The sequence below is a fragment of the Glycine soja genome, chromosome 16 (genome assembly GCF_004193775.1).
Source record: "Glycine soja cultivar W05 chromosome 16, ASM419377v2, whole genome shotgun sequence".
In the NCBI taxonomy this organism is placed as follows: domain Eukaryota; kingdom Viridiplantae; phylum Streptophyta; class Magnoliopsida; order Fabales; family Fabaceae; genus Glycine; species Glycine soja.
In genome coordinates, this window is record NC_041017.1 from 939314 (window position 1) to 959966 (window position 20653).

The following is a 20653-nucleotide window of genomic DNA, read 5'->3' on the forward strand; positions in this document are numbered from 1 at the left end:
AATTGGAGACGTTGGTTTGAACTTTGATGGTGTATAAATTGCAATACTTGCTTGCATGCAATTCGGAACTAACATGATCATTGTACGTTAATGAACAGTTCGAGTTTAGATTATTTCATTTTGCTTGCAGAAATGTAGATATGGGCCCGTTTGGATTGAATCCAAAAGATCTTATCTATTACAAAAAGATCTTTTTTATTTTTTAAGATTATTTGGTTATTAATTTTTTTTTAACTTTTGGAAAAGTTCAAATTTTCAGCTTTTGAAATTATTTTTCCGGGAATCTATTCCCTAAGCAATGCTTGAACAATTATGTCCTAAAAAAAAATTTAAAATGACAAAGTATGTTCTCCTCATTTTCTACACCCTCAAAATTTCTCTCTCTTCTTCCTCAACGCCTTCCTCTCTCGAAGTGCCTTCCTCTCCCGTGCTTCCGATTTTCATCATTCTTTCCGATCATTCTTGATCATTTTTCGATCATCCTTCGTCCTCTCTTCTTCTTCCTTTGTGAGCATTACAGGTTAATCAATTTTTGAATAATTTTTTTTTCTTCTCATTAAATTTTGAATTGTTATGAATTAGGGTTATGCTTTTATAGGATGCACAGTCTTATATGATAACTGGTCTGATGGTAGGACTGGATCACTTGCTGTGTTTTCTGTTGCATGTCCAAAAGGAACCTTGTTCTTGAAGTAAGTTGATGTTTCAGGAACATTCTTTTCACGCAATTTCACTTTTCTGTTTCAATCGCAAATTTTTATTCAATTAGAGTCTTTTCTCTTACAATTCAGTTGGGTTTATCGTTATCATCATTGTTTTGGGTCATGAATTTTTGTGTTTCGTTCAAAGTCCCTCGTGTCTAAGAATGAGTGCAAAATGAATTGTTGGGGGTATATGAGAAATTGAGAATAAAATGTTTTTTTTAGTGTTTTTGATGTTGGTGAATAACTGTATGTGTTTATTTGAATCCATGAGCATCTGAATTTGAATTTTTATTATTGTTTTTATTTTACAAAATTTGTATCTGGCTCTTGATACATATGAAATGTAGTTGAAGGCAAAAACTTGCATGAGAAATGTGGTTGATTGCATAAACATGAAAAAAGAACTGTATATGTTAAATTGTTGGGTATATGAGAAATGGAGAATAAGATTTTTCTCTAGTTTGAGCAAGGCAGGAACTGAGTTTTTTTATGTTGGTGAATAACTATGTAAGTTTATTTGAATCCATGAGCATCTCAATTTGATTCTTTCATTTATTTTTCAAAAAATTGTATCGGGGTCTTGATACATATGAAATGTTGTTGATGGCATAATTTGAAAAAAGAACTCAAGGGGTATGTATAATGGAGCTTGATTTGAATGAGGAGCCGTCGGAGCCAACTCATGCTTCTCCATATGAATTTGATTCTTTGTTGGAAGAACTGGAATCTGCCCATGAACATGTGCAGGACCGTATTAGGCGCCTTGAAGCGATAACTTCCAGAGCCAGGCAGTATCACTGGAAATTTCTATGATTGCAATATATGCTTGGACAAGGCAAGAGATCCTGTTTTAGCCTATTCAAATGCAAGGGAGTGCCCTGTTTGTAAAGGAGAGGTCACTGAAACTGGCATTATTCCAATTTATGGAAATTCAAGTGCTGATGGCAGTTGTGAGTCAGGATTAAAAGACTTAGACTAGTCCATTGGACCCTTCTTCTTCTTCTTCATCTCACAGAGGAAGCACTCGTGTTTCAACTTCGAGGCAAGTTTCAAATGATCGCAGAAGAAGGAGATCAAGATGAAGGTCTTTTATGTAAGGAGATGTAAATCATATTACCAGAAGGTTCCCAATTTATAGAAAGCGACAATTTGTTTTTTTATAGAAAATTTTCTGTTTATTTAAGCAATTGGTTTGTATAAAGGAATAAACAACCATTTTAAACATTTTGTGTGGTGTTAGCCAATTTTTATTCAATGGATGAGAGGATATTACATTAAATCATCAGGATATCTCTCTTTTCCACTAAGGAGCTTCTTTTAGTGTTTTGATTGATATGTTTGCAACAGTATGCTTACATCGCACTATGACTGCACATACAATTTCTTCTTTGAATTAAAAACTTTAATTTATAAAATTTTATGCAAATAAAAAAAGAAGTAATAACGCTACTGGATCATGTGCTCAGCCATTACTGACAAGTTTTTTAATTTAAAATTATAAGATGGATCAGTTTTTTAATTTTATATTGAAAGATATTATTAATCGTATTATTATCAGGTTAATGATATTTTATATTTTGTTATAAATTATAATTATATAGATAATAATTAAATTAAAAACTAGAATGTATGTGATAACATTACTAAAACAATAAATTAATTAGATTTTAAATATGAAAATTAATTATGTAGAAAGACGTATAATTATATTTTTATGAGATACATTTATTTTATTTTTATAAAAATAATTATTTTTTAATCAAAATTTCTAGAAAATATATACAATATTTTAAATATAATGATAAAGTTAAAATATTTTTATAAATAAAATAGAAAAAAAAAGTAATTTTTATTATTTTTAATAATATTTAATTATTTAAGGCATTTAATAATTATATAATAATATTTAAGTATTTAATTATTAGTTTTAATAATGTGAAAACATATAATATCCTTTTTGGTAATTTTAATTATGCAAATGACCTTCTACAATTTTATCCAAACACCATATTAATTTAAATAAGTACTTAAGAGTTTATCATCCAAACATCAAATTAATTTATGTAAAAGTAACTTTTTATATAAGAGCTTCTTGGACAAGTTCTTTATCTATAAGGTCTAGGTGTAGAAATTCTGAAACTTGGGATAAGTATAAGATAGCTAGAAATGAAACCAAAAAGGCGGTGAGTGAGGCAAGAGCCCAAGCTTTTGACGGACTATACCAAGCTCTAGGAACCAGGGACGGAGAAAGATCTATATATAGGCTTGCTAAGGGTAGAGAGAGGAAGACTAGAGATTTGGATCAAGTAAAGTGTGTTAAGGATGAAGAAGGCAAAGTCTTAGTGCATGAAAAAGATATCAAGGAAAGGTGGAAGGCGTATTTCCACAACTTATTTAATGATGGATATGGATATGACTCTAGCAGTCTAGACACAAGAGAAGAGGACCGGAACTATAAGTACTATCGTCGGATTCAGAAACAGGAAGTAAAGGAAGCGTTGAAAAGAATGAGTAATGGTAAGGCGGTGGGGCCAGACAACATACCTATTGAAGTGTGGAAAACTCTTGGAGATAGAGGTCTTGAGTGGCTCACCGAACTCTTTAACGAAATTATGAGGTCAAAACGCATGCCGGAGGAATGGAGGAGAAGCACGTTAGTGCCAATCTATAAGAACAAGGGGGATATACAAAATTGTGCAAATTATAGGGGAATCAAGCTCATGAGTCATACCATGAAATTATGGGAAAGAGTGATTGAACGGAGATTAAGAAAGGAGACTCAAGTTACTGAGAATCAATTTGGTTTCATGCCAGGAAGGTCGACCATGGAAGCGATTTATTTATTACGGCGGGTGATGGAGCAATATCGCATGGCCCAACAAGACTTGCACTTGATTTTTATTGACTTGGAGAAAGCGTATGATAGAGTGCCTAGAGAGATTTTGTGGAAAGCTCTAGAGAAGAAAGGGGTTAGGGTTGCATATATTCGAGCTATCCAAGATATGTATGATAGGGTATCGACTAGTGTTAGGACACAGGGTGGAGAGTCAGACGATTTTCCCATCACAATTGGTTTACATCAAGGGTCAACCCTTAGCCCCTACCTTTTTACCTTAATTCTGGATGTCCTCACGGAACAAATCCAAGAGATAGCGCCGAGATGCATGCTCTTTGCAGATGACATAGTCCTCCTTGGAGAGTCGAGGGAGGAGTTGAATGAGAGGTTGGAAACTTGGAGACGAGCTCTAGAAACACATGGCTTTCGCCTAAGCAGAAGCAAATCGGAGTATATGAAATGTAAGTTCAACAAAAGAATGAGGGTTTCTAACTCAGAGGTGAAAATAGGAGACCATATTATCCCTCAAGTCACACGGTTTAAATATCTTGGGTCTGTAATACAGGATGATGGGAAAATTGAAGGGGATGTGAATCATCGCATTCAAGCAGGATGGATGAAATGGAGAAAAGCAGCGGGGGTGTTATGTGATGCAAAGGTACCGATCAAGCTAAAGGGAAAGTTTTATCGGACTGCGGTAAGACCGGCGATTTTGTACGGAACAGAATGTTGGGCGGTCAAGAGCCAACATGAGAATAAAGTAGGTGTAGCAGAGATGAGGATGTTGCGGTGGATGTGTGGTAAGACTCGACAGGATAAAATTAGAAACGAAGCTATTAGAGAGAGGGTTGGAGTAGCGCCTATTGTAGAGAAGATGGTGGAAAATAGACTTAGGTGGTTTAGGCATGTAGAGAGAAGACCGGTAGACTCTGTAGTGAGGAGAGTAGATCAGATGGAGAGAAGACAAACAATTCGAGGCAGAGGAAGACCCAAAAAGACTATAAGAGAGGTTATCAAAAAGGATCTCGAAATTAATGGTTTGGATAGAAGTATGGTACTTGATAGAACATTATGGCGGAAGTTGATCCATGTAGCCGACCCCACCTAGTGGGATAAGGCGTTGTTGTTGTTGTTGTTGTTGTTGTTGTTGTTGTTGTCGTCTTTGGATGGACGTTGACAAAATTGATTTAAAATGAAATTATTTTTTATTAAAATTAATTTTAAAATAATATAATTTATTTTTGAATGTTTTATTATAAAATTAAGTTAAAAATAAAATTTAATACAAAATTTTAGATTCAACTTAAATACTATTTAAAACTATTTCAATATAGAATAATTATATTTTTTTTTTCAAAATCAATTTCACACTTAAAATCAATTCGTAAAAAAAAAAAAAAAACAAATATGCACCTAGCATTTGAATCCTTTCTCATGTTGGCTTCGTGGCCCACCTGTAATGGGGACCACCGTGACTCTTTGTGTGGGTCCCCCTTGTTTATTCTTTGTGTTTTTGCTGTGAAATCTGAACCTCACGTGTTGTTGTGCTTTAAAATGTTGTTTTCATTGTTTCAAAAGTTCTTCTTTGTCTTCTCTTGTACTGTGCCTTCTTGCTCTGCCAGATTTTGGATTGAAGCAAGAAATTTTGGCTAAGATGAAACTCACACGGAGAACAAAATCTTAATTTCTGCTTCAATCTAAAAAGTTTGGCTAAGCTGCACTAGTATTTTCTGTTAATCATCTTAATCATAATTATGTTTAGTTATTGTCTTCTCTATTTTTGTATAATATTCTTGTTTGTGTTCACTTTGGTTTTTAATATTGCCAAGTGGTGTCATGTAATCTATGTAATTCACCTAGTGAAATAAGACTTTGTTGTTGTATTCTTGTTTGTGTTCTTCATTTGGTTTTTCTACATTCTTCTTGTTCATCTCATGAGTGTTCTTTTTATGCAACTTTTCTGTATTCCTCAGTTGTTGCTGTAAACTAACTGTGTAGCTGCCATATCTTGTTGTTTCTCTCCTTTTCCAGGATGGCTAAGACTAGGCCAGATGCTAAAGCTTCTGCTGGGAAGAAGAAAAAAGTGCTCAAAAAGGGACCACCTTCTTCTCAAATTGCCAAGCGGTCTCAAATACTTCATAGGAAGGGTCCCTTCTCCTCTCAACCAGCTCAAGTTGATTACGTAGCTACAGAGGATCATCTCCTCACATTACCCAATACTGTAAGTTTCATTCTAGACTTTTTTTGTTATAGCCAGATAGATAATAAGGATTTACATCTGAAGTTAGTTGAGTGCATTCTGCTTAAATTATTCAATATTTTAATATATTATTCACTTTTTGTCATACTATCCTCTGTTAAGTGTTAAGCCTTTCAAATATTCATTTCCTATCTATATTTATCATAGTTTCTCTTTCATCACCCTGTCAAACCTTGTGGCTTTGAGTCCCTTTGGGGGAATCCATTTTCTGTTTCCATTTTTTTCCCTTTGCTTATTTTCCTGTCATTTTTTGTCCATGTATAAGATGGCCATAATATATTACTTCCTCAGCACACTTGTCTTGTTTATCTTGACTCTGCTTTATACTACTAACTCATACTTTATTTCTCCATTGTTATTATGGAAAGATAGTTTTTGTGGATAATTTGTTAATTTCTCAGCGTTAACATGATGGTTCATTGGTCATTGTTGGCATGAAATTGCTATTAGAAGTTATCCAACTATCAAAGTTTTAGTAGAGCAAGCATTTGAGTTTTTTGCCTGCCATGTAATATCAATGTAAGGAAGTTTCTGCAAGTTTAATGTTCTGATTTATGTGACCTTTTGTGGATCAGCATTCTGCGGATTTGCTTGCACAACAGTTCTGTTCACTGGTATGTTTCTATATCTGAGATGGAACCATATAATGAACATATCTTTGTCTATTTGTTTTTTTTTTAATAGTTTAATCTGCCTATTGTAGATGGTACGCGAAGGATATGTGAAGGAAGTGCCCGGATCCAACTTAAACCAAACCGTGTGAACCTTCCATTGGGCAATCAATCTACTTCCCCATATAATGCTGTAGCTGAAATGCAACAATATGGAGAAGCCATTCCTGGTCAACCATCCATTGAAGTTGCAAAACCAGCTAGTGGCAGTAATGCACCTATAAACCTCTCTCAGAATCTTGTAACAAACCCAAGGATTTTGCCACCTGGAAACCCTCAAGCCTTACAGATGCCCCAAGGACTTCTCTCTGGACTCACAACATGCAGTACAGCATGTTGATGATGAGTGTAAAGTGGTTAAGAAAGGGTGATGAATTAACGTATTAAACCTATCTATGACACATCAATTAAATGTTGCCGGGGCTAAAAAGATTAACTTAACTGTCAATGTAGAGAGAGTTCAAGTTAAAATATATGCACGGGTGAACGTGTGACCCCTTGGGACAAGTTTATCTTTATCCTTATCCAGATTTTTTATAGGATCATTCATATAAGCTCGAATCCAACTCGATCAAAGACCCGATAACACGAGAATGGGACAAAATCCGATCAACTCAACTATGAACATAAATATATCAATATTAAACATCGTAGTTAATTAAATCATATAATAAAAAGTATCAATATTAAATTAAGGGTATGTTTTACATATATATATATATATATATATAAAGTCTAGAATCAAACCGCCTTTGTACAGAAGGCAGTGTAACTATTTTTAATAAATTAGTGTGGATAAGCTAGATAACAAGATCATTCAAACTATGTTGACACCTTCTTGGTGGTTAACCAAAGATACACCAAATAACAAAAAAGGTATGTGGGGACTAAGGCAAAATCCATAAACAAAGTGAAATGAACTTACAAGAAGGGAGAGCAAGAGATTCACCCCACCAACAAAATGTTGTCTCAGGGGACACTCCATGATCAGGCAAGGAGGTCAACAGAGGTATTCCCTTCTCAGAAAATGTGTGAAAACAACAAAAACTATATCTTTACAAGCATAAGGCACCAAGGGACCAAGTCAGGGTCAGCAAAAGCATTAACAACTAATTTAGAGTCAAATTCAATCCAAACCTGGCTCCAATGCTTATCCAAAGCAAGCTCCATGGCAAGAATAGCTGCAAAACATTCAGCATCCCAAAACGATCCCATGATGATCACAAAAAATGCCATCGCTACTAGCATTGCCACGATGATCCAGAGAACCTCTTTGATAATCCGAGGCTTGGGAAGATGAATTCCTCTAAATAGTTCTTCAAATGGCCATTGAGATGGTCAGAATTGCATCATTAAAAAATGTGGAAGTAAAATCAAACTAGGTTTAGACCACATAAAGAAAACCCATCAAAACTAATATTGAGCCAGATTGAGTCATGCACACTCCTAATTTGAATAACTAGATTTAGACTGTTGATTAACAAAATTATTTTAAATTGTATTTCGTTAGAATATATTTTATTTTCATAGATTACATATTAAAAATTAAAATAATTAATTTGAGAAATATTTGAAAAGGAGTTGTGACATGAAAAATTTGTCAATATTATTAGAAAAGTCAACTGAGTCAATATATTTGAGAAATATTTATTGGTGAGATAAAAGTTTTACATTGCAATAATTACAAACATAATTATGTAAGAGCGTCTCATTATGTTAAGTAACTAATATTTATTTTGTAGAATATAATTATTGACTTTTATTTATTTGAGAAATTTAAAAAAAATAGAAATGATTGATTCAAGTGTAAAGTAATTAAGAAAAGGCAAGTATTAAACCTATGACACATCAAGTAAAATCACGACGTGGCAAAAATATTAACTTAGTTGTCAATATTACTTTTTATTTGTTTTGAAAAGTTGTCAATATTACTTAAACTTCAAAATTTTTATATTGTAAATAGAAGATAATACATACATAGAGAACACTTTATTTATATTTTTTTCTAATACTAGTGAATGGTATTTGACATGACTGAAGTTAAAGGAATGTCACACCCAACGAAAGATATAGCTTGTTTTTGGCTGAATACAAAAGATATAGCTTTTCTAGCCTTTCAATTCACAGGTCAGGATAGAAAATAAATATGATTGCAAGATTATAGGTTCTACATAAACCATTGGCACAATTACAGAGAAGGAGCTTAGAGGGAAACACCTGCTTTTGCACAACAATTTTTTTTTAATTCACACATTCCCTTTGTCTCTCAAATCATGCAAGAATTTGCAGTTGTCCCCATAATAGCATCTCCCACGGGCATAATGTCTACACACCTGCTTTTGCTTATCATAGCTTTCTCTATCTGGTAGCACCTGTTGAGAGTGGTTTGCATTTGCCAAAGGCATCCTATGATGATAATGATGGTGGTATTTCAGAATAACAGTTGGTTTTTCTCTGAAATGGGAGTCACCATAATTGTAGTATGCACTATGATCAGCTCCCCTCCTCATGTGACCAATATCAGAAATATTCCTACAGTCACCTGTGCTCCAAGCTTGCTGATTATGCATATTGTCAGTAAATGAGGTTCTTCCTAAAGTTTTAGAATCAACATGGTGTCCAGTTACAGCTGCTGGTTTATGTACAATAGAGGATGTTTCTTTCCTTATGTTGGCAGATAAACCTGAATTTCGAGATGGAAATTCTGGCTTTTCTGGATTAATGGGTACATTTGTTTCTTGAGGTTGATATTGTGGCCTTGTAATGTGTGAATTTGATTGACTTTGGTTCCTTGCTGAATCCTTTTTGGAGACCCTGAACGAGTAGAATGCAGAAGTAAATGTAATTATTATGTAAATATAAGTAGTTAGTACTACTTACAGTGTTAGAAGACAAGATACTTTAAATCTGAAATTTTGTACCTATTTTCCTTAATTTTTTTCCTCTTTTCCTTTTCTTGCATCCTTGCTTCTCTATCTTCCCTAGCAAGAGATCCCCTTGAGTGTTTTTCCATCAATATTTTCTGCCTTTTTGCTTCATCCTCCCATTTCTAAAATAAGATATGGAACTTAATCATTAAATAATATGGAATAACTCATTGATATCAGAAGGAGGAATGCTGCCAAATGAGGAACCTGTCTCAAAGTCTTTAACCTATAAAGGTTTCGACCCTTTATCAGTAGGGGGTAAAGGGGAGGGAGAGGCTTTTCTCCTTTGCTCCAGAGTACTTCAATCTTTAGAAAAAGCATATTGTTACTGGAAGAACAAAATAGTGATTCAAAGATAACCTACTTGCTGGCGGCTTAATAAATTACACTGCTATCCAAGAGGGATAATGTGCATCTTTATTGGGATATAACAAAAAAATATTCAAGAAATGGAGACCGCAGCTCTTTATACTGCTGTCCAAGAGGGATAATGTGCTTCTTTCTTGGGATATAACAAAAATCCTTCAAGAAATGGAGACCGCAGCACTAAAAGATTCGTATAATAGTAGCATACTTTTAATTTGCAAATTGAAGGCATTAATCCCTTATACAATAACCATTAGGTCAGTATCCATCTAAAAGAACGATCTAAAATTTTTCTAACCGTAAACGTATGCTGTTGTTTAGCAGCACCATAACTTTCTTTCACTATGCGGCCTGCGACAATCCTTTTGCCACAAGGTGGACCACTTGCACTCCTGGATGCTATGTTAAACCTGAGAAACCAATTCTGATAAGGAAATGGAAGATAGGAGTAATTTAGCAATAACTTCACCAACATCATTAATCTCTCCTTTGGAAGTCAGTCATCCACTGGACAATATATCCAATGGCATATATTAGTGAATAGTAAGCATAATAATGCTGTGAATGTCAAGCTTTATGTATGCCTTTAAAAAAAAATAAGTTCATAAAATATGGCATGTGAGATCTCTGCCATTTATCATGCATTGAGAAAGACCAAAGTAAAAAGAACAGCTTACATTTCATAGACATTTTGCTCAAACAAAACAACATCACCAGTGCATGCATCACCTGCATATAGCAAATATTTTCAGTTTCTGCAGCCTGAGACGATAAAAATAAAAGGCCAACAGAATTTGAGCCAACAGATAGTGATTACACATATAAAAGATGTGGCACACTGCAAAAACTGTAAAACAGATCATAGAAATCAGAACAGTAAATAATATAAACAAGAAAAAGCAAATATATATTTAATATTTTTAATAATGTATCTACTGGTGAATCCTTAATAGATTTGTAAAAAAAAGAACTCAATTAGAAATTTGACCAGTAATTCGCATAGCGAAGAGCCTCCGGGCAATGGGGTACGAAGTTTTTAAATAAAATGTTAAAAAAAAAATACTAGGAGAGTGGGACCGGTCCTGGGACTGGGCCACTGGGACTATGAATATTGTTGTGGTCAGAGTTATGAATTATCAGATTTTTTTTCTTTCAAACTTATGAAGAACACAAGGAGGCAGTTTACATATTATGTTAACCTGAACAAGTAATCTTAATTTTTTGAAATGCTACATTTAAATAAACATATTTAAAAAAATCGTAAGTACACTAACCTTTACAATTCAACACAAAGCTTGAAGGTGGATACTTCTTCTCCCCTCCATTTAAAATACTGAAAATCCAAAGGAGAATCAGAGAAATCGTACAATTTTCTTTGGAAAAAAACAACTAGTTGCACACAAAATATTAATTACTCTAAATGCTCCTTTATGCGTTGTATAAGTGTATCCTTGTTTCCAGTTAGCCTCAGACCATTCTTCCTCAGATACAACTTGCATTCATCCACTTTCAATTTCTCTAACGGTCCCACTGCCAACCAAAACAATTGAGAAACGAACATGTTTAACAGAAAAGCTTAAACACATATAACACAGTAAAACACACATAAGGTTCCATTTCCACTTTTAAGTTTTAAGTAACAAGTAACAACACAAAGGGTTTAAGAGAAAACTTGTTTAAAGGTGTTGTTATGTATCTAACATGAAGCAAAAAATAGCTAAAATATTATTTTCCTCTTCACATTAAACGTCAAAATGAAGAAGAAGATGATTAACCTTGGATTAATTTTTGAACTTTCTGAAAGTTCTCTCCATCATGAGCAGAAGCATTCACCTCCTCGCCTAGACCCTTATCTTCGACAACGCTGCAAACACCAAACCACCACGAAATAAGGCTTAAAAATCCGATTTTGAAAAATGGGGTGGAAAGGAATCATGAGATTACCGCGCTTTTGCCTTGTGCTTAAGTGAGAGGATTGAGAACTTGCTATGAGTTTCTTCGAGCAAGTCGAAATCAGGGTCTTCTTTCGAATCGTCCCATTCGGAGTCCGGGTCGGATCCTTCGAACTCGGTGGTGATTTCGTGCAGCTCCATAGGTAAATTTTTGGTCGCCATTGATGGATGAAAATGTTGATAGTTTCAGCAATGTAAATATGGAACACAATAGGGTCGTGACCGTTGCAAAGTCAGGGTTTTGAAATTGGCGTGAGATTCAAAAATAAATAAATAAATTTAGTTAGATTAATAATTAATAATATAATATGTAGTATATTATTATTTATTTTTGTTGTTAATTATTATTATTATTATTATTATTATTATTATATTATACAGTTAAATAGCTGATTTTTCTTTTTAAAATTCCTTCGATATTTATTGACATAGCTTTTAGATTTCGAGTAAATAAAAAAATATATCAAAGTTCTTTTTTATCTTAAAAAAATGTTTTTTTAAGTATAATAAAAAAAGTTGTGCAATGTTTCTATAAGAAAAGATAGAGTTTACTTTTAATATATTCTCGGTAAAAAAAATAAAATAGTTAATTAATTGAAAATTATCCTATGTGTCACCTTTAAAATAATCATTACATAGTTAATTAATTGAAAATCATTACAAAATTTATAATTAGATGAGAGTGTAAAAAAATTAGATTATCAATGAATATTAATTAAATGTAGAACGAAATATGGAGGAAAGAAATAAAAGACATAAAAAGAAAAAGAAAATAAACTAAAGAGATATATTATTTAGATAAATAGAAAGAGTTATGATTCTTGAACATTCACACAATGCAAATATTCGATCAATATATTTTATATTTATATTCCATTCTTTTTATCACATAATATCATCTATGCATTTATATTTCTCCAATTTTTATCTCGAATTTTTATGTATAGATACTTATGTGCTATGGTTATAGATTCTTTTTAGTCACAAAAGCGATTCCATGGAATACAGAATGCAAAAAAAACTTATTATACTTTAAATAATAAAAATAAATAAACTTAAAAGAATTAAGGTCATTCTTTTGGTGCAATCTTAGGTCTTCTTGACTATAGGGTTTTGATGTTACTTTTCAATTGCAAGGAAAAAGAGTTCAATGTGTTATTAAACACCTATAAATAAAGATAAAAAAAATAAAATATAATTATCCTTTCATAAAATACATGATTTCAATATTTATTTACAATGGTTATTTATAGTATTACCTCTGTGTATATCTATTTTTAAATTTAATTCAAATTCAAAAATATCACTATGATGCATGAAGGCTTGGTTAGTTATTTGGAAACGACCAACTAGATATACTTGGTATCGTAAGGAGCAAGGGAGGTTCTGATTGTTAAGGAAATTCCTATGTGCTCAAGTAAAACTACTAGTTTGAAATAGTAATAGAACTTTTATCAGTTATCTCTTAAAAGATTCATGTTTATCAAAGTAATTCTAATTAAATAACTAAGGTTTTGTATAAATCATTTTATCAAAGATTTGTTGTAACAATTTTAAAGAACAATGAAAAATAATAATAAAATAAAAAATAATTGTAGAAACATAATTAATCATGGTATTGTTACGAGAATTTAGAGATTTGAATAGACAGGACTGAACTTGATTTCTCTTATTTCAATGTAATAACCATAATTAATCTAATTATTCATAAAAATAATCTTTAATTTACAAATATATTTCAACCCTAATATGGATAGAACCTACATTATTTAGATTAATTCTCAATATGGATGGAACTTGGTTAGTTGGATAAGGTGTCCTCCCCTAAGCTTTCAACACTACTATTTCCTTGTTGGGCAAGTTGGTCTGGACTCTAGTTAGTGGTTGCAGCACTGTTTGGGCCCTATGTGAACATTTCGGATGTCGACCTGTGTCTCAAGGACCTTATTCATGATGGTGAATGAATGTTGTCTGATATCCATACAACCCTTCCTACCAACTTTATGGAGCTGCTTAAGAAGGTGGACCCTATAACTGCGGCCAGACATTAATGATAGTTGGGTTTGGAGTAATTCCAATAATGGGATTTACTCAGCTGCCTCTGGTTATAGGTGGTTTTCTTCCCCTGGCCACCAAACTAACTATGCTTCCACTGTTGGCTTTAAGTGGTTGTGGAAATTAAAAATTCTTGAGAAGCTGAGATTGATGCTTTGGCTGGTTCACCATAACTCCCTCCCAACGAACACCACCAGATTTCGGAGGAACATGGCCTTTTCTGCTGCCTGCACTCATTGCTCCCATCCCAATGAGGATTCCCTCCATTGTCTACGAGATTGTCCCCATTTCTAGGATGTGCATGAGGTTCTATCACCGATCCACTTTCCTTGTGCAGGATATCCTCACTTGGATTAAATCTCAAGATAGTGGAGCTTGGGGTACCTGTATCGCTTCGATGTGGTGGATTTGGAAGTGGAGAAACAATCGCATTTTTAATGATGATAAATGGAATCTGCAGCATGTTCTGAGGGAATGGATCACTGGTTTCTTTTACTTTGACGGGTCAGGGGATAGCACAGAGGCAGAGATCTTAGCCTTGATTCATGGGCTAAAAGGCTTACACCCCCTCTGCTGTGAGATGGATGCTAAATTTCTGGTGGAGATCTTTCACTTCAGGGAACTGTCCTTAGCTGCACCCCCACGCGGTGCTTATTGTCTCATCCCTTTTGTATAGTTCATTCTCCTTGTGTAGCCTCTTTTTGTTTTTTTTTTCACAGAAGCAAAGAAAACGCCCAGCTACTCTAAGATGTTGCCACCTCTTGAAGTGCAACTGCTCATTTGCAATATCTTACAAAACATTCATCCTTAAAAGACCGAAATGTTCTGTTTACTTTTATTTTTCCTTTCAAAATCTTGAATGATAATTATTGCTTGATTCAAACAATAATCTTACAATAATTCATTTAAACAACAGGGCTACATCAACATCAGTTAATAAAAATAATATTGATAAACTTGTTCATCTAAATGCAACAAAATACAAAAAGCTCAGATCTTGAATATACTCTATAAGGTAAATTGTAAAAGCGAAAATTTCCCCGTTTTAGAACGAGTATTCCACACTACTCATTATCATTATGTTAGCTGTATATAAAAACGCAATTTTAATTCAGCGGCTCAAATGGAAACAATAAAATCGAAGAGGTAATATATTTAATTCATTAACGCAATAATCCTGAAAATAATTGAGAAGTATAAAGAAGAAATGCCTACATGCATCCCCACGGGGATAAAGTTTTCTCATATCCTGGCTCCTTACTATAAAGGTCAAAAGGTTCCTGTTCCAGAAAGACTGATCCAGATGTAACAAAGGATAGTCTTTTTTTTTTTTCTAAACCGAAGTTGTCAAGAAAAAGTTGACATCATCTCATGCATAAAGGGTTCCCACCAATCTGTGCAAATCTGGATAATCATGTGAGAAAAGCAAGAAGCCACAGAATCCAGGTTTTAAATTTCATACTGAGCTCGATCACCATAGTTTATTTTTGATCCAGAAAAGTACGAAGACAACTCCAAAAACAATAGCAACAGGGGCCCACTTCCGAATCAGAGCCTACAGAAAATATTTGATTTTAAATTATTTATTCACAATGCTGAATATAACCAGAAGCTTCAAAGCAAATCATCACGTCCTAACATTACACATGATCCAACAACCGTCAACTTATCATTTAATACTTATAGAAGGCTAATGTTTTGTGTTTAAGAACGCATGCACTGCAAAATATCATCAGGATTTCAGAGAAATGGTAAACATGCTATAGGGTTTCGTCTACATTTATTAAATTGGTACATCATGGAATGACTTAAATAGTGATATAGGAATATCTTTAACTTGCATTTAGAAACCCGAGCGACACTCACTATATTAATATATCTGCAGGGATAGGCAGTCTGCGCCAGTTCATGAAAGTTTACAAATAAAAAGAGTAAAAGACCATCAACTGATCCAATATATAACATTTGATGATAGACCATCTGGTTATAATTCTTTTTAACAACCAAATACTACATAATAACCACAGGCTACACAAACTAAAACTAGCACATAAAAAAGCTTAGACTTCAAAGTTAATACAAGTGTGGAACATTTATAAAAAAAACATAACTACAGCCCCAGTACATGAACAATATTCAAGTTAATGGAAAGGATTTATAACCAAAAAGTAAAGAACGTGTCATGTTCCAAATCTGTGTCATTCTATTTAGGCAAAAGCCAATAGAAAATGCATAACAGAATAAATTCTAACTAAGACAAAATCCACACATTGCATGCTTCTATATTCAATCTAAATTACCAAAGCAATTCCTAGCACGCAATTTCCAATTGCAGCATGATATTTCTGAGACGAATCAAATTAAGACATGTCATCATCCAAATAGAAAAAGGATAGACTAGCAAAATAACAAAAATATAAGATATCATGTGCATGATGCCGGAAAGCTGATAATGACTAACCTGCCGGTTTAAATCTCTAGCCTTATCAGCATATATGCGAGATTCTGATGATAAGCGACTGGACATTTGGCTGACCTCTGCAAATTAGATTTTGAAATCAAATAGGACATAAATTTCAAATTTCAAGTAAAATCATCAAATACACCAAAACATACAAACAAAAATTAAGCTGCATTAGAAGTGGAAATAAGAGGAGATCATCTATCAGAATAATGGAGGTGGAAGTGTGGAACTAGGAAAGTTTAGCAGAAGTTTCTGAGAAAAATCTTTATAAGAACCTCATATCCAGGTTAAGAAACTAGGAGCAGGAAATTGCAAGCATTTGAAGTTAATGTTGTAAAGATAAAACTAATATCCTATTCAAAATGATCTTATGTTCATTTTATTTAACATTAACTGGGGCACATTTTGATTGCTTTTCCATTGCAGCAGCTTATCGAGAGGGTGAATACGTCTCTAGCCTTTAATTTGACATGGCAATCATCCCTTAAGTGAAGATAAGAACCACAACTTGTGAGATAACTAATAAAGATTTCTATCAGAAAAGCTAATATTATAGACAAGTTTAGAAGGACAAAAGAAGCTTGGACATTGTTAACTACAGCATCTTTATCTCTACTCAAGCCAAGTGACTGACAATCAGGCAAATCCAACTAAAATGGATGCATACATAATAGAGGCCTCAATTCCCATAATACTATATTCTTAAGGAAGTTTGTGACTACAAATTTAGATGTTGCATTCCAATCAATCAGCAGACAATGATAAAACTAAAATTATTCAGAGAATTCAAGAAATATCTTACGGTCCAACTGTTCACCAACACCAAGAACTTCCTGCACATTCCGAGTCATTATCTGGTGGACTTCATAGAGTTCATCATTCAACTTTGCAATATTGCGCTGAGTATGGGTATCCTGATAAAGTTTCTTTGTCTTCTGCATAAATGTATCTTTTAAACAATTAAAAGGAAAAGAAAAGAAAAATAGATTAAGCACCAACGAAAAAAGAGAATAATGCTATAAATGGTAGTATATGACAGTATGGAAAGTGATATCTACCAAACTTAATGAAGGCATAAGGTCTTGCAGCAGTTTCAATTTGAGACCCATTAACACGCTCAAACTCGTTCCTGAGCTCTTCAAGATATTGAAAGGCTAGTTTCTTAGGGTATGCACGATCACACATTGTCAAGTAACAGACCCGTCCTTCTATAATATAACTAAGGCTCTGTTAAGGTCTCTTTAGGCTATGAAAATCTTCCAAATAAAGTTAATGCATTTTTAAAAAACAATGTAACTAACATACATGATACATATCAAAAACAGTTGAAGACAAGAAAGTAACTAATGAACTTGCTAAGGAAGCAACAAGCAAGGTTGTGGATCAACAAGATAGTATCCCAACTTTCACATACATACAATATATAAATGCACCATCTGAATTGTAAACCAACAAGATAAGGGAAATATGTACCAAAAAAAACAAACCCAGACCTAAGCTTCTTCTAATGTTCAAAACCCAAAGGTTTGCAATTGTAAAACAATAAAATAAGCACGGGAATAACTTAAGTAATATGCAGCTAAGCATCTTGAGTTTGACGATGAGACACCTAGCATTAACTGGAAGATGGCGGCACATAAAATAACATCAAACTATAGATATCTACACAATTTTAATAACTAATCATCACTCATGAACTCCCTGATATCATATCTACACTCCTAACATCAAACTATAGAACCTGTGATTTAGGACAAGGAAGGGTAAAAATGCATTTGGATGAGCCGGGTCATGCAACCCGACACAGAAAACCCAACTTGAAAATTGTCCGATCCCACTACAAATCCCACTGAAAAGTGATTGCATGCACAATCCAGCTTGAGAGAAGGCCATGAGATTGTAAAGTCGTGCTATTTCACAATTTACCCAGCAATCTTGACAACATCGTGTCGGATTGTACGACCCTAAGATTTAACTTGCAATTTTAATAACATTGGGTATTACACTCATATTTCATGTATTGTACAATATAATAGCACAATAAGTAGGATAATCATGCAATTCTTATTCGACTACCAATACATATTATGCAATAACTATGATTCTATAAGGATACTGAAAAACATAAGGGCCAGTTTCAACTGACATCCTTGATGCTTCATAATGTCCTCTTGAGAGATTCTTAAACAAAGCCTTGACTTGCAGTTTGTAAAATTCCGCATCTTTAAGATCACGACCATCATCCAGACCTTCAGCTAGAGGAAGACCATCAGTAACACGAGCAATCATAGTCAACTTCACCATCTTTCTAAGTTCACAATCTTCCAATCCAACTCTAAAACTTTGCAACTAAAACACTGCAACACCAAACCAAGAGACAGAGACAAATCAACGTTAGTCAGATTCAAGCCAGACAAAAACTAAATTCGCAAAAAAAAACATTGTTTTCCTTCCCTTCATTCAATAATTAAATACTAAATAGGCCACTAAAAATATAATTAAGAGCATCTTTAATGCTGGATCTTGGGGATGGATCTTAAGCTGAAGATCTGATCTTCCCCAGATCCCTCAAGATCTCCACTGTGTAGATCCCCTTCTTGGGGAAGAACTATGAAGATCTGCACAGTTTTCAAAAAAAATTATCAAATGTGACAGTTACTCGTAAAACGCGGGAGGAAGAAGAACAGTTGCCATGGCTCGACAGAAGGAGATGAAGAAGAAGGGAAAAAACAACCCAACCAAAAAAAAACAAACCAAAAATAATGCATACCGGCGGAGGGGGGGGGGTCGCACGGAGGTCCGGAAGGGGAAGGTGGGTGTCGCGGCGGAGGCGAAGGGGGAGGGGGAAAGGAGGGGTCGCGCGGTGGGGCGCCGAGGAGAGAGAAGAGAGAAGAAAAATGTGAGGAGAGACAGGAACGGCGCCCAAAAGAAAGAAGAAAGAAGAAGAAAAAATGTGAGGAGAGACGAAGGAGAACGTGAGAGAGAAAGAAACGCTAAAAAAAATAAAAAATTGTGTGTACAGTAAACATTAACCTGAATTTGGCATTTATGTCTTGGAGTTGTAGATTAAAATAATGACATTATGTTAAATTTAGATTCGCACTTACTAGATACTTGCAAACTACACTCTAGAAGAATTCATCCATAACTAGACTTCATGGAACATATGTGAAACCTTAGAGTCACACAACAATCATGAATTTTTTTATATTATTGTGTCAAATTTATGTATTTTTTATTTGTTTAACATTTAATTATAAATAAAAATTAAATTTATATTCATTTTTCTATTTTTTAATATTTATTATTTTTTTCCTTACATGTTTTATTAATTAAATATATTTAATTTAATAAATATTTAAATGAAATATTTATAAGTGAGATTCACGTAGAACTGACTAAAAGTGATCTAAAAATTCGAGACTGAGATTTAACACTAGAGAAAATGAAAAAAAAAATTGAGAGATTTTTAATTTTACATTGAACAGTAAGATTCACATCAAAAACTGATTTAAGATCTTAATTAAAAATCTCCAACTAAAAATGCTCTTAATATATTAAAAGTTCTTCCTACAAAATAATAAGTGGGCGTATGTTTATATTTATATATATATATATATATATATATATATATATATATATATATATATATATATATATATATATATATATATATATTAATTACTGAACATTATTCCCTTATCACTCATTGTTTGTTTGAGGGAAAAAAAAAGATGAGGTAGAAGAAAACAATTTAATACTTATAATAAAAATGTTTTTAAAAATTTTATATTTATTTTTTCTTCGGTTAATTATATAAAAGGAAAAATATTTTTTTTTCTATATATTTTCAATGAAATCTTGTTTTTAGTTCAAAGTTTTATATTATCTAATTTAGTTCCTTTATTCCAAAAAAAAAAACTTGTTTTAATATATGTTTGTATATTTTTGTCATAAAAGGCAGGTGTCGCTATAGTTATTAGACTGTGCATGCAAGTGACCAATTTTTTCTTCCCTTACTTTTGTAAGTTGCAAGTTCCAACTACCAAGATAGTTCGAGAAGCAATTACATATGTGGCAATAAAAATCATGTAAACACGATGCAGTGATTTTCTGTTTTATTTGTTAACAAAATCTCATTAAAGGTTTTTATTTCTTCTTAACTTCCATGTATATTAGTCAGCCATAAAACAAAATGTGTAATTGGAATTCATCTGTTGCAAGGCTTTAGTGGGTGGGTCTGTCACACTGTAGGGTGTCTAATTTTTGCTGGCATTTGGTACATCTCACTTATTTTCCTTTCAACTAAGCGTTCAAAAAACTCTTATTTGCCTGTCAAACTTCAACAACACATGAACAAAACTGTGATGATTAGAATGAGATATAATATAAACTTCTTTTTTATAGTATAAGAAAGC

At 33.3% G+C, this 20653-nt stretch overlaps 3 protein-coding genes across 4 annotated transcripts; 1 reads left to right on the plus strand and 2 right to left on the minus strand.

Moving 5' to 3' along the window:
• Positions 1–90: 90 nt before the first annotated feature.
• LOC114391047 lies at positions 91–1989 on the plus strand. Its single transcript, XM_028352049.1, has 4 exons — positions 91–97; positions 344–520; positions 599–692; positions 1328–1989. Exons 1-4 carry the CDS (start codon positions 91–93, stop codon positions 1515–1517), a joined length of 468 nt encoding a protein of 155 aa, XP_028207850.1. The 3' UTR covers positions 1518–1989.
• A 6613-nt stretch (positions 1990–8602) lies between these two features.
• Positions 8603–11931, minus strand: LOC114390230 (zinc finger CCCH domain-containing protein 62-like). 2 transcript variants are annotated; one of them, XM_028350936.1, is made up of 9 exons: positions 11709–11931; positions 11540–11628; positions 11180–11294; positions 11039–11097; positions 10442–10493; positions 10063–10174; positions 9606–9704; positions 9393–9520; positions 8603–9285 (listed from the first exon to the last, which is right to left on the minus strand). In XM_028350936.1, the coding sequence occupies exons 1-9, from the start codon at positions 11876–11878 to the stop codon at positions 8718–8720; spliced, it is 1392 nt and encodes a 463-aa protein (XP_028206737.1). In that variant the 5' UTR covers positions 11879–11931; the 3' UTR covers positions 8603–8717. The 2 variants fall into 2 exon arrangements, with proteins under 2 accessions (XP_028206737.1, XP_028206738.1); XM_028350937.1 differs by lacking the exon at positions 9606–9704.
• A 2964-nt stretch (positions 11932–14895) lies between these two features.
• Positions 14896–19236, minus strand: LOC114390807 (25.3 kDa vesicle transport protein-like). Its single transcript, XM_028351692.1, has 6 exons — positions 19006–19236; positions 18352–18592; positions 17294–17454; positions 17038–17184; positions 16233–16309; positions 14896–15326 (listed from the first exon to the last, which is right to left on the minus strand). The coding sequence occupies exons 2-6, from the start codon at positions 18537–18539 to the stop codon at positions 15243–15245; spliced, it is 657 nt and encodes a 218-aa protein (XP_028207493.1). The 5' UTR covers positions 18540–18592; positions 19006–19236; the 3' UTR covers positions 14896–15242.
• Between the last annotated feature and the right edge of the window lie 1417 nt (positions 19237–20653).

Bases quoted from the DNA above. Each gene is read 5' to 3' on its own strand.
- LOC114390807 (XM_028351692.1), bottom strand. From the start codon at position 18,539: ATGGTGAAGTTGACTATGATTGCTCGTGTTACTGATGGTCTTCCTCTA. The intron at 17,185-17,293 runs GTAGATATCACT...ATTGTTTAAAAG, and splicing joins TTATGCCTTCATTAAGTTTG to ATACATTTATGCAGAAGACA. The intron at 16,310-17,037 runs GTAAGATATTTC...TCTAATTTGCAG, and splicing joins TGTTGGTGAACAGTTGGACC to AGGTCAGCCAAATGTCCAGT.
- LOC114390230 (XM_028350936.1), bottom strand. From the start codon at position 11,878: ATGGCGACCAAAAATTTACCTATGGAGCTGCACGAAATCACCACCGAG. The intron at 9,705-10,062 runs GTTAGAAAAATT...CTTTTTCTAAAG, and splicing joins AACAACAGCATACGTTTACG to ATTGAAGTACTCTGGAGCAA. The intron at 9,521-9,605 runs GTTCCTCATTTG...ATCTTATTTTAG, and splicing joins GGTTAAAGACTTTGAGACAG to AAATGGGAGGATGAAGCAAA.
- LOC114391047 (XM_028352049.1), top strand. The intron at 521-598 runs GTTAATCAATTT...ATGCTTTTATAG, and splicing joins TTCCTTTGTGAGCATTACAG to GATGCACAGTCTTATATGAT. The intron at 693-1,327 runs GTAAGTTGATGT...ATTTGAAAAAAG, and splicing joins AAAGGAACCTTGTTCTTGAA to AACTCAAGGGGTATGTATAA.